Genomic DNA, 13,618 nt, shown 5'->3' with positions numbered 1-13,618 from the left:
GAGCATGAAGCTGACACCAGCGGTTTGTCATCTGTTAGCAGCACGCCCCATCCCACCCTGAGTAAAATTATCAGCGGAGGCCAACCAAAGCCACCAACTTCCCCTTACCATCCAAGAACCTTGAGAACACCTCACCGAGTATGTGGGTGGGGAGATAAATGGGCACCCGGGTACCTATATCAGTTGTAAGCAATTGGCAAAGGCTGCCACTGGCAGAAGGGCCTGGAGGTGGTGGCTGCAGAGGAGGAGGTCCATTTGAGGTCCTGGTCTTGGAGGACCCTCCAGTGGCCTGGCATCCTGACAGCCAGTTTTTCATCTATGCCAAGAGGCCCCAGATACACATACCCACGGCCACAGTCCCCCACACTTCCCCCACTCCTTTGCAGGACCCCCCCACATACAGCTCATTCCCTCTCTAGCTGGGACCCTCACTCATTGACTTTGTCACTCTCTGACACACATGTCACCCAGCCTCTCATACATGTGTAAAAAAATCTCTGCCCTCCAAACGCTATTTTTTCTCTTCTCTTTACCATTAATGAAACATGAAGTGTCACCGGGGTCTAGGCTGGGGAGTGTACATGCATCTTTTCACCTATTGCTTGCAACAGTCCTTTGAGATAAGACTGTCACGTCCTCTGCTCAACAAAGCGAGTGAACAGGGGGCTCAGAGAGACGAAGCATCATGCCCAGGACCCAGAGCAGGCAAGCAGGGAGCTGGGATGAAGCCCCAGTTCCTCGAGTCCAGACCCACCAGGTTAACCTCTGCTGCCTCCCTCTCATGCTGTCTCCCTCTTTCAGGATCCGTTCCTGCCATTCTCTTATATAAACTCATTTCAAATGTGCTACTTGACATACTGTCCCTAGACACTCTCCTCCTTACCTTTTCCTCAGCTGTACATTCTGTTGTTCTGCAGTGCTTCTAGAACATATTTCTATGTTAGCCCAGATGCCCTGTGCTCACAACCATGGGCCCCCAGGCTCCAATGACAACCTCCCACCACTCTCTGTAAGGCACTCCCAACTCCCTGTGAAGCCCCCACCCTGGCCAGTCCCCAACCCATTCTCTCTCCTCCTCCCTGAGGTCTCCCACCTTGTGCCACAAGGACTCCAGTTCTGCCAGGTGAGTGGCAACCCCACCCCGAGGTAGTCCACTCCACCCCATTATAGCCTGCTGGCCCGCAGGCCTTGAGGGCTTTCCAGGTGGATGGGAAGCCTCACCCAATTCGCTCCTGCTCCATCTCTTCCATTTTCTCAGCTCGAGCAATCACTCGGTTGATGATTTCCTTCTCCTCATCTGTCAGCTCTTCCTGTTTCCTCTGTCTGTCGGGCTGACTGCTGGGATGGACAGACCAGCCTGCCTGGAGCCTGAAAGGTAATACAAGGAGGCGTGAGGCTGCTAAGAAGCCCAGAAGGAAGCAGAAAGTGGTGCTTAGGCTCTGGTCCTGGGGGCTGGTAAACCTTAGTTCAAATCCCTGCTGGGAAACTCACCAGCTGGGAGACGAGCCTCAGTTTGCTCATCTGTGCAATGGGACACACTTTCCTCCTTCGAAGGATTCTGATTAGTTTATTTCTACTAAGTGCTTAGCACATGGTAGACACTCAGTGAGTAGCATTTGCAGGAAGCTTGTGAGAACCCAGAGAGTAAGGGTGTTCTCAGAAAAAGAATCTAGAACAGGAGACTCTACAGCCAGAGCGGAAACAATTCTGGGAGGGTGGTTGGAAGCCCTGGGTCCCAGACTGACCCAGCTCCTGCCTGGCACAGATGCTTTGTTTGGGCCATAAATGATTTCTTTCATAATTTGGAACTAATTGCCAACTGGGTTTACAAAAAGCTCTTAATTTCACCTAAACATCCAGATCTCCAGCCTCAAAAACTCTCATAGCATTTTGTGTTCCACCCTGTGCTTTTCTTTTCTTTTCTTTTCTTTTCTTTTCTTTTCTTTTCTTTTCTTTTCTTTTCTTTTTTAAAGCAAACACTGACATAGCACCTACTGCTCCCATGACCTCATGTAATCCTCACATGGTGCCTACAAGACAGAGATTGTTATGGCCTGCTTAATGGTGAGGAGACTCAGATATGGAGAAAGGAGTCCACTTGCCCAAAGTGACATGTTTGGGAAGTGGCAGATGTGGAATTCAGAGCTGGGCAGGCTGCACACTTAATCTTCACAATATGGAGGGAACTAACGTCATCTCCCACTGCCCAGGGCATGCCCACAGAGCCCTGGTGGCGGCACAGCAGATCAAAGGCTTCCGGGTGGAGAGCCGACACTGGTCTATGGCAAATTATCATCATCTCTGCTAATAAGCTGCTCCATGCCCCTTGGCAGGGAGGTACCCCCCTGAGTGGAACACAAGGTTAAACACCACTAGAAATTCTTGTCCCTGTTGGGGAAAAAAATTCGTAAGTAGGAATCCTCCAGAGCCAGCACCCCATTAGCTGCCAGCCTCTATTATTTCCACTGCTCTAATCACATCAGCAGGCATGAAATTGCCTTTTGACACTAGAAGTTGGAAATTAAAAGCCTCATCTTCCTCCCTCCCCCTGCTTCTCTTGCATCCTCCCACCCTTAGCTGGTTTGCTCTGAAGAGCAGAGAAGAAAGAGTCCGAAAGCAAAGACAAGCAGATTCTGGGGACAAGCCTTGCTCTGACAAAGGGAAGGAAGGTGGGGCCTGGGGAAATTCTCATGGAAACACACCTTGTCTTGCAGTGGGGACCTCTGGGGATGAGCAACTGCTAAACTCGCTTGGATAACTCTGCTCAAAACCTTCTGATGGTTTCTCACTGATTTAGAACAACATCCAGAACTACATAGGGTAGTGGGTGCATGACACTGTGAATCTGATAAATGCCATTGAATTGTACACTTTAAAATGGTTAATGTTATGCTACTGTGTGGATTTTACCCTAACAAGATAAAACCTGATTTAAAAGATTTTGCCCATCTGAAAAATCCTACCCAATGTGTCCTTAACCTCTCCATACTTATGGCTCTCCCTTATCCCTACAATCAGCTGCACTGGCCTCTCTGCTCAGTCCAGAATGCTGAAACCTTGTTCTTGCCTCAGGGCCCTTGCACTTGCTGTTCCCCCCTACCAAGAACATTTATTTCCCCAGATCTTTCCATGGCCAGCTCCTTCTCATCTTTCAGGCCTTGGCTCAAACAGCGGCTCCTCAAAGAGGCCTTCCTCCATCTCCCACTGCCCAGACTGACTTTCCTCATGGCACCCATCACTAATTGAAATTACCTTTGGAAAAATGTCTGTTGTTTATCTGTTTATCGCATCTCCCCCCATTGACCACAATGTTGGTTCCAGGAGGGCAGGGGCCTTGTTGGGTCTAGGCCATGACAGTGTCAGTTGTATTTAGAATAGTGTCTGAGAGTAAGCAAACACAGAATGTTTTTGAATAAGACAGGGTCCCCTTTGGCCCAAAGGGACTGTTAAATGTCTCATTGTAAGTGTGACCCATAGGGAGAGAGACCCAAGCAACCTGGTCAGTCTAGGGGACCAAGGACAACCCCCCGGGGAAGCGACATCCATCTTAAAACCCTGACAAGGATCTTCTGTGATGCCGGCAATGCTTATATTTGAGACCATTTATTTGCACAGGCACCTTCTCAGACTGCAGGAAGGGTATTAGCCATGGTGGAGTGATTGAAAAATTTGCAAAAGCAAGGCATTTCTGTGTTATCTTAAAGAGGGCCCCCCAAAATTATATAACCTATGGGCCTGCAGTAGAGCTAGAGCCCCTGCAGAGATCCCAGAGGTAAGCTGAAATCCGTGAGGGGACAGCAGAGGAAGAGACCAGGTCTGGAGGAGGGAATAAATCGTCTTTCAGGAGGGACTAAAAGGCCTGGAGTTGCAAATGCAGGTAGAATGCTGGAGGAATGTGGAAGTCAATGTGGTAGCCAGCCTGCAAGACGGTTCCCCAGGACCCCTGCCTCCTGGTAGTCCCACTGACTAGCGGCTGGTCCTGTGTGACTAGTGAAATACAATGGAAGTGGCAGTGTGTGGCTTCCAAGGCTGGGTCATAAAAGACACTGCTGCTTCCGCCTTGTCTTGGGTCATTCGCCCTGGGGGAAGTCAGGTGCCGTGTCACGAGGACGTGCAAACATCCCCAGTGGAGAAGCCCACATGCAGGGGAATGGAGGCCCTGCAGTCACAGCCAGCACCAACTAGATTGCTACGTGGTGATCCTCCAGCCCCTGGCGAGTTCTGGGATGCTTGCAGCCCAGCTGGCACATGATTACAGCTGCATGAGCAACCCTGTGCCAGAAGCAGCTAGCTCTGACACCCTCAAATTCCCACCAACAGAAACTGTGAGATGTGATAAGTGATCTCTGTTGTCTTAAGCCACTCAGTTTGAGGTGATTTGCTCTGCAGCATAAGCTGTCTGGAAAAATGCAGCTGAAGGATAGAAATAGCAGCATGAAGGCCCATCTACAGCATCAGGATATGTTTTCTATTGCTGCATAATGAGTTTTTACAAATTCATGGACTTAAACAACACACATGTATTATCTCATGGTTTCCACATCTGTCCAGGCATGGCTGAACTGGGTCCTGTGCTTGGCGTCTCACAAGGCTGCAATCAGATGTTGGCTGGGCTGTGTTCTCATCTGGAGGCTTGACTGGGGAAAATTCTGCTTCTGGGCAAATTTGGGTTGTTGGCAGAATTCATTTCCTTGCATCTGCATAACCGAGGGCCTGGCCTTTTGTTAGCTGTTGTCAGAGGCCACCCCCAGGGTCCTGGAGGCAATCTGCAATTCCTAACTAGGTGGGCTTCTCCAATGTCATCCTGTGGGCTACTTGCTTCCTCAAGTATACCAGGTGACTTTAGCTCCTGTCAACTGTGAGAGTCTTATATAATATAATGTAATCATGAGAGTGATACCCTGTCCCTTTGCTGTGTTCTATAGGTTAGGAATAGGTCCCAGCTTTTCTAATACCAAGATGAGGGGACTATACAAAGTCATAGATACCAGGAAGTAGAGACCATTGTCTGTCTGCCTTGCTTGAATGCTCCCCACAGTGGAGACCTCACTCTCTTATATGGAGCCTGTGATGTTCTGTCAAAAAGATCTTCCTAAGATGTGCTAACATTACTTAGCCTGATATCTCTTCTCATTATTTTTAAAGGATACACTGGACTCCAGCATAATGAAGATGACCCATCCTTCCCAAAGAGCCTTAGTCACAACCTAATTCAGCCACCTCCCCAGGTCCCTCTGGCTTTCCATGGAAATGGATGTCTCAACTTCCCCCATTCTTACCTCCTTGGTCCCCACTTTTCTTCTTCTCTTCTGGTTCCTCTCTGCTTATTTCCTGCCTTTACAAAGCAACTCAGTGATCAAAGCAGAGCACAGGTGAGATACTGGGCTGTGTGCCCGGTAAGGACCCCTTCAAGGACATGTTCCTGCAGCTCACAATCTGGTCACAGACAGGGTCAGCCATGGGCTGGACATGAAACCAATACCTCTTTCCCCAACACAAACTCGTTGGGATCCATGGGCATAGGAAACGGGTGCTGCTGAACATACATGGCTCCAGAAACATAAGTGGAGATGGAGGCCTCTGAGAGGGCCCACCTGAGATAATTGCCTCCATCTGCAGACAAGCAGAAGGTCTGCTGGAGGCTGCAAGCATCTCTCCAAACCCTTCCCCCATTCTTAGCTCCAAAACATGCAGTTGACAAACAGCTCATCCAGTGTTTGAAAATGTCACCGATTGGTCTCAGTGGGGACTCGCAAGCCTCCTGTGGATTTTCATGCTTTAATTCCAAAAGCAAACAGAGGGAAATGAGGTGGTGTTTCAAACCAAAGCCTTTGCTCTCAAGGGAGAGATTGGGCCTGTCTGGGCCTCCTCATGATATGCTGGGGAATACTGTGAGCCTGGGACCCTCGAGAATGCTCCTGTGATAGGACAGTGGCTCCCTTGCCAAGGGCCTCTGAGTATAGGATTCCAGCTCTGCATCTTTAAGACCAGAGTCCAATGTTAGGAACTGATCAAAGACCAAAGCTGGAGAGCAAAGTACTGCCTCTTTGAAAAAACTACTCACAGCATTGTATCCAAGCCAGAAAAGATCCAGAGGGCCACTGCATGCCAATGGAAGCCCTCTTTGACCTAGCAGAGTTTAAGATCGAAATCCTGGGTCTGTTGCATATAAATAGGGTGCATACTAGGGCTCTGCACTGCTCTGAATATCAGCTTCTAGATCTATTAAATGGGAATGGTTTCATTTCTGTTTCCTGCTGGGACCCTCAGAGGCTACTCTGGACCTTCAAAGGCTGCATGAAGAGAGACCCTTGGTTTACTGGCTGAGATAAGAGTGAAGAACTTAGCCGGTCTCCACTTTTATCCACAGGCTTAAGACAACACTTCCTGGAGAAACATTGCAGGATGTCTGCCTTCTGTTACCCCAAAACTGTTCTTGGCAGTTCCCTGGAGGAGTCTTAAGGGCTGCAGGGGAGTGGGGGAAAGAGGGCCAGAGTAGGCAGTCAACCAGGCCTTCCATCCTCACTCAGCTGGGTTCTCAACACTAGCAAAACAGAAATATCAGTCAAAAAAACCAAAGAAAACTTTTTAAAGAATTTAATATTTCATAAAAGCACAAAATATGGTTTACTGCATTGATGACCTCCATACTTCACTCTCCCAAGTATCCATGCTCTTTGCCATGTGAATTTGGAATCCCCCTCACCAAAGAGTCAGTCTATTTCCCTAGCTGTGAATCCTTCCCAGACCTATGACTTGCTCCAGCCAATAAGATGCAGGGGAGTGATGATGTGCCACTCCTGAGGCTGAATTTGCAAAAAGACTTGTGTGTTTCTGCTTCCTCTCTTAGCTTTCCACCATAAGCATGACAACAAGCCCAGGACAGTGTGCTGAAGGATGAGAAGCATGTGGAGCAGAGCAGAGTCATTCCAGCCATGGCCATCCTAGATCAGCGAACCCTTTGATGCATAAGACCCATGCAAGACCAGCAGGGCCACCAGCCAAGCCCAGAATCCTGAGAATAAATAACTGTCGTTCTATGTCACTGAGTTTTAAGATGGTTTGTCACACAGCAAAAGCTAACTGATACATTATCTGCTATGGCAACCACACAAAAAAGGTGAAACCTGTTAGAGTCTCTACATTTATTTTACAGTTTGGTGTTATTTGAAATGACCAGTTGCATAAACTTCACTATAATATGTTGAATGCTTTCAGCCACTAACAGTCTTTATCCAGCTCTCCTCTTATCTGTCTTACATATTTAGCTTCTGAATTAAACTTACTCAAAGAAAGAATTTTGCCCCTAACAAAAAGTTTAAAGATCACTGCAGCAGACCTGCTCATTTTCTAGATGACGGATGCTCCGAAGAGAGAAGGGAATTGCTGAGAAACATGCGTGAGTCAGAGACTCAAGAAACTGGCATCCTGCCCATGCTTCATTGGCCACCTAAATATACCTGCTCAGGTGCGTCTGGAGAGGGTCAGAAGGATCCCTCCCACCACAGCCAGGATCCATGGCTCCGGTGCAGAAGGAGATCCGTCCTGACTCCTGGTGGAAGTCCCTCACAGGTGTCGCTCCCTAAAACACTGGAAAGGCCAGACTCCCACCTCCTTTTGGCCTCCCACCTTGATTCTTCATTTCATGCACACAATAGTCACATAATAAATACCCACCAGATGTCTCTATTAATAAATTATAATTCCCAAAAGGAGTGGGATGATGGAAGTGCTGTCGGGGCACGAAGGCTCTGAAGCATTAAATAGCAGCAGTGTGCAGAAAATTAATCCTTTTTCTTTCCTTTCTTCTTCTCCACCCCCCTTTTCCCCCAGGATGCCAACATAGGCAGGTGTCAGCAGGAAGTCTCTTTACAGCTCAGTGAATGAGGTTTTAATGAATCTGGGAGGGAAGGATGGGGAAGGAGGGGCTGCTACACCACACAATAGTTTGCATATGCTTTGCTGGCATAAAGGCTCTTTTGGATGAAATTTACCCCTACCCAACTAAAGGCGGTGCAAGAGGGATGCTGTGGCCCCTGTGCCCTCTTAGAACGCTAAGTGGATCTCAGGCTCTTGCTAATCATTTAAGTCAGGCTGAGTTCTTCTCAGGTCTCCTAAATTTGCACACTACCTCTCATATTTGGACTTTGCACATGCTGTTCCCTACTTGGAACTCCTGTCTCTTCTCCATCTTGCTACTCTGTCACCTGGTCCCAGTTTACATGTCACTTATTCCAGGAACTCTCCCATCATGACCGCCAAGTCTGGGCTAGGTGCTTCTCCTTGTGTTCCCATGGCCCACTGTGATTCTGCTATCACAGTGACTTGCACACTTGTGTATTTGTTGCTGGCCGGCTGTTTATTTGTTTTTAGACTCCACTAGATACATACACTCTGGCTATTCCTGTATTCCTGGTGCTTGGCACAGTGTTTGATATGTGGTTGGCCCTTGGTGAGTATGTGTCAATGAAGGAAAGAAGGGGGGGAGGGAAGGGGTGAAGGAAGAAGGGAAAGAGAATGAACATATACCCTACCTTTTGACTTCCAGCACTCAGGGAGCCTCCAAGAGCCTTGGTACCCTCTGGAGTCACAAACTTACCTTGTAATGTTCATATTTATGATCTGGCAATGTCTCAGCATCTCTCCCTGGATGTCTGACTAATATACTCATGATATTCATAAAAAGCTGATCTTGTCTGGCCAGAGTCTTACCAGCCAACAACAGAGATTGTAGAACATTCAAATGGTCTTTAGTCATCAGCTTGTTCAAAGCCTCCATTTGACAGATAGGGAGGGCAGGTCAGAGTCAGGGAAAGAATCACCCCAGATCACCTAAATAAGTGTTAATCAGTGTTAAGAAAACCTTTAAGGATTCTGGGCCTGATGATGTGGTCACCTGGGTTCAAAAAAGCTGAAATTATGCAAGTAATATATATATATATTAAAAATGTATATTATACACACATGTTACATATATAATATATGCAGGCATTAATATATATTACAATACAGGGTATATAAATTTTTTTTTTAAATTTTTATTTATTTATGATAGTCACAGAGAGAGAGAGAGGCAGAGACACAGGCAGAGGGAGAAGCAGGCTCCATGCACCGGAAGCCCGATGTGGGATTCGATCCCGGGTCTCCAGGATCGCGCCCTGGGCCAAAGGCAGGCGCCAAACCGCTGCGCCACCCAGGGATCCCAATACAGGGTATATATAATGTATATATACAACATGTATGTGTGTGTATGCAAACACACAATGTATATATACACAAAGGTAAGGCAAGGTTGTAAGTCACATATGCCTCTGACTTTGCTTGGTGATTTACAGTTTACAAAGCTTTCCTGTGCATCTCATACGATCCTACCACCACCTGAAGAGGGAGGAAGGGCAGGGTAGTAATACCACTTTACAAAGGAAGGAGCCAGGATTCAAGGCAATGAAGGGCATGGCTCTGGGCCACACTGAAAGAGTACCAGCGCAGGACCCAGACCTGGGTTTTCTGATGCCAGACCTGGTGCTTTACTGCTGGCTCTGTGATAACTTCCCCATCTTAGGAAGGGTAAAAATGGCTTTCCAGAGCTTCTCAGTGTGCACACACAACCAAAGCCGGACCTGCTCTGCAGCTTGACTGTTCATTTATTGGTACAGCATCCAATCTGTCATGCATATTGAGGAAATGAATCCAATTTTTTTTTTATGAATCCAATTTAAAACACAAATGTTGTAAGCAGAGACAGGACCTCTGCGTCAAAGGCACTTCACTGGGAAACCAGAATGACCTCCCATGAGGTGACAGAGATCATATGTGTGGCACATAACTTCCCACAGACTCTGTTCCATTTCTTGTCACCTTTTATTAATGATAGCAGTTATGTGAGCTAACATTGTCTTTAGCTGAGAACATCGTTCCAAGGTAAATGCTGCAGAAGTGGGCACAGAGTGGTCAATAAATTTGCTGGGATCCCACAAATTACGAGGATGAAATTGAGGGCTCTCCTAAGTAATGCTTTTCCATCCTTTACCAAGATCATTCTTCGAAATATTATATATTTTCTTTTCTCAAGAAACTTTTCTTTTGGTTTTGGGCATTTTTTTTTTTTTTTTTTTTTTTTAGAAATGTAAAACTTGCTAGTTCCTTTGTTTAACCAGCTCTCTTTAGAGCCAAAGCTAATTTGATCAGAAAAGTGATAAAATTCAGTTTGTAAAAAAATCAAAGTATCAAAATACTCACTGTTCTTTATCACTGAAGGAAGGCAAAGAAAGGAGAGAGAGAGAAAAAAAATGAATAAAGTTAGGAAAGACATCTCTTAACAATGCCAACACTGTCTGGATGCAACAACCATAGAGTGTAAATTGCAATGACTTACTTCCGGTTTGGTTCCCCCAACACCTCCCCGCCCCCCGCCCCAGTCATTATTATCTTATTTCAGCACATCTGAAAAAGGCTGCTGCAATGTAGGGCTGTAAACTCCTCAGCTCTGATTAAAATGACCAGTCAGTTCAGCTGATTATTTAACTGAGCTGATCGTTTATATATCTGAATAATGGATTTTGGGTACTGAAGAGAAATCACCTAATGATAGCTTGACCAACATCATCCTGGGGAATAAGGAAGACATGGAGGGGAGGGCCATGAACCCCAAACAGTCAGCAGGTCATTCATTTGCAGTGCCCCAGTTTGGGAAAGCAAGTTCTCCAACTCTAGAAAGGAGACCAGCATCTCCATTTATTAGGTGAGCAATCATAGATGTGTCATGGCCTCCTTTTGTGCCTCAGTGTCTGCTCCCGACCCCTGGTACTCTGTGGCTTGCAGACTTGAAAGCTATAGAGAAATAGCAACTTTCAGGCAACAGCATTTCTCCCCACCTATTCCCAACACGGGGAGCTGAGCAACTGCCTTACCTAAGCAAGAAGCAGATGCGTTCCCATCTTTTAAACACAATCACAATTGTGTTTTCAAACACTGTCATTAGATTCAAGGAGGCTGAGAGAGGAAGGTATTTGAAAATCACAAAAGCATTTGAAAATCACAAAAATGGTAAATGTCTCTGGCTGGCCAGCAGTTAATTAAGACTAGATTTCTTAATTTACTGGAGAAAGACATTAGAAGCATCTGCATTAGCTGTAGCAGACTAGCTAGCATGTGTGATGACTATAATTCACCCATTAGCATTTATTTGAAAAATAATTTTAATATCTCAAGGAAACACAGGAGCAAACAAGGCAGCCGGATGCACGCAGAATACAAGATGTTTCATAGGAGCCCAGGAACACTTTAATGAAACCGCGTCCAGACTGTTTGAATAATTCTAATTTAATTGTAGGGCAAATTGTTTGGCTTCATATTGACTAAAGTAAACTCTGATGGATGGAATTTTTAATTAACTGACATTTCTTAAATAAAATAAATATTTTATCCCCATCCACCCTTCAGGCAACTGTTTATCTTACAGAGAAACAATTTTGGGTTGATGGAATACTCTCTGCAAAGTAAGTTTGGCTCCAAGAGTACACCATGGGAAGGGCTTGGCAGCCTAGAAGTTTCCTCCTGACAAGGAAGCCAACAGAGTTCCATGGTGCCTTCCAAACTGTAAAATCATAGAACTGGAGGTTTTCGATGGAAGTAAACAGACAGGGGCTTTTGCTTCAGAGAATATGGGTGGACTAAATATTCAGAAAGACCCTTTACCAGTATATAACTAAGTCCTAGGTAAATTAGAGCAGACCCTTAAGAAAAAAGATTTATTTAATTATTAGAGAGAGAGAGCATGAACAGGAGGGGCAGAGGGAGAAAGATTCCCAAGCAGACTCTGCACTGAGCATGGAGCCAGACTCGGGGTTGGATCTCAGGACCCTGAGTTCACAACATGAGTCGAAACCAAGAGACTGATGCCCAACTGACTGCACCACTCAGGCGCCCCAGGGCAAAACCTTTTTAAATGCAGTTCTGAGATTGCTAGAAAGTGAGGGAATTCTCCAACACTGCCTTTCCTTGCCAAACAACTGAATGAAACAGACTTTTTCAAAATAAAGACTTTTCCTCTTCAAAAGATTCTGTTAAGAAAAAGAAAAGGCGCATCATAGACCAAGAGAAAAGATGTGCAAAATGTGTATCCTAAAAAAGGATGTTCATCTATAACATATGAAAGAAAAACTTGTACAATTTAACAAGAAAGGAATGACCTGATTTTAAAATGGACAAAAGGTTTGAACAGATATTTCAACAAAGAGGTGACATGAATGGCAAATGTTATATAAGATGTTCAGCGTTATTAGTAGGCAAATGCAAATGAAAGCCACAGAGAAATGCCACTTGCCCACCCACCAGAATGGTTAATGCTGGAAAGACTGATCATATCAAGTGCTGGGGAGGAGGCAGAGAAGCTGGAACTTTCATATACCTTCTGGTGGGAATCTAAAATGGCACCACCAACTTGGAAAACAGTCTGGCTGCTTTGTGAGAAGTCCAGCATATACCTATCATGCAAGTATGACAGTCTGCTTCCAAGTAACTACCCAAGAGAGGGGTGCCTGGGTGGTTCAGTCAGCTGAGCACCTGCATTAAGCTCAGGTCATGATCCTAATAGGGTCCTGGGATCGAGTCCCATTGAGGGCTCCCTGCTCAGTGGGGAGTCTGCTTCTCACTCTCCCTCTGCTCCTCCCCACTGCTCATGCTCTCTCTCGTCTCTCAAATAAATCAATAAAATTCTTTTTCTAAAAAAATTAATTACTCAGGAGAAAGGAAAGCATCTCTATAGGAGGTTTTATTAGTACTGGCCCCAAACTGGAAACAGCCCAGAGTCCATCAGTAGACAAACAGATAAACGGACTGTAGTATATCCATGCAATGAAAGAGAATTCAGCAATACAAAGAAATTAACAATTGCTATGCAAAACAGTATGGATGTTTTGGAACAGTAAGGATGGATCATGAAATAAACTATGCTGAGAAAAAGAAAAGAGACATCTCTTCCCCCAAAAAGAGCTTGCACTATAAGATTCCATTTGTATGAAATTCTGGAAAGTGCAAACTAATGTATAGTTACCAAAAGACCAGCAATTACCTAGATATGGGCGGGGGAGGAGGTGGAGGAAGAGGCACGAGGGAGCTTTTGGGATGGGTGGATTTGTTCTTCATCTTGACTGCTGAGACAGCTTCATGGGTATACACATGTGTTTTTACAATTATCAAATTGTACTTAAAGTTGTACTGTTCAAGGTACATATTTATGCCTTTGTAAGGCAATTTTTTGAAAAGGAAAAAGAAGACCCAGCAAACAGAATCCTGGACAGTGAACTGTGAGCAGTAAGTCCAAGGCAAATACCAGCACTGTGTTCCAGAGTCTGATCTGAAGCTCAATCTGAGACCCCAACATTGAGCCAGGACCCTCTGAAGGAGCTAATGTCACTCTGGGTGAGTGGCACTCCTGACTCCTGGCAGGAGCAAGAGTGCCAATCCCTCTGAAGAAAAATATCCCTGACATAGATTCCCAGGATTCTCACAGATGGAGTTCGCAATAAAATCATCAAGCGTTCGAAGAAACAAGCCATTTTGAGTGAAAATCTACAGGAATGATAAACAGCAGACTTAGATTGCCAGCACTACAGGC

General features: G+C 45.7%; 1 protein-coding gene across 7 annotated transcripts in view; it reads right to left on the bottom strand.

Moving 5' to 3' along the window:
* RPH3A (rabphilin 3A) overlaps nt 1-13,618 on the bottom strand; it is a 265,480-nt gene that overhangs the window by 50,964 nt on the left and 200,898 nt on the right. For 6 of the 7 annotated variants that reach the window (XM_072802595.1, XM_072802592.1, XM_072802591.1 and 3 more), the window contains 2 exons: nt 10,240-10,251; nt 1,222-1,368 (listed from right to left, as the gene is read on the bottom strand). In XM_072802595.1, the coding sequence (XP_072658696.1) occupies nt 1,222-1,368; nt 10,240-10,251 (159 nt within the window). The remainder of the gene's footprint in view (nt 1-1,221; nt 1,369-10,239; nt 10,252-13,618) is intronic. The other variant, XM_072802597.1, reaches the window with a different exon arrangement.

The sequence above is a fragment of the Canis lupus genome, chromosome 27 (genome assembly GCF_048164855.1).
Source record: "Canis lupus baileyi chromosome 27, mCanLup2.hap1, whole genome shotgun sequence".
NCBI classification, from domain to species: Eukaryota; Metazoa; Chordata; class Mammalia; order Carnivora; family Canidae; genus Canis; species Canis lupus.
The sequence above is the reverse complement of the archived record's forward strand: the minus strand, read 5'-3'. Positions and strand labels throughout refer to the sequence as shown.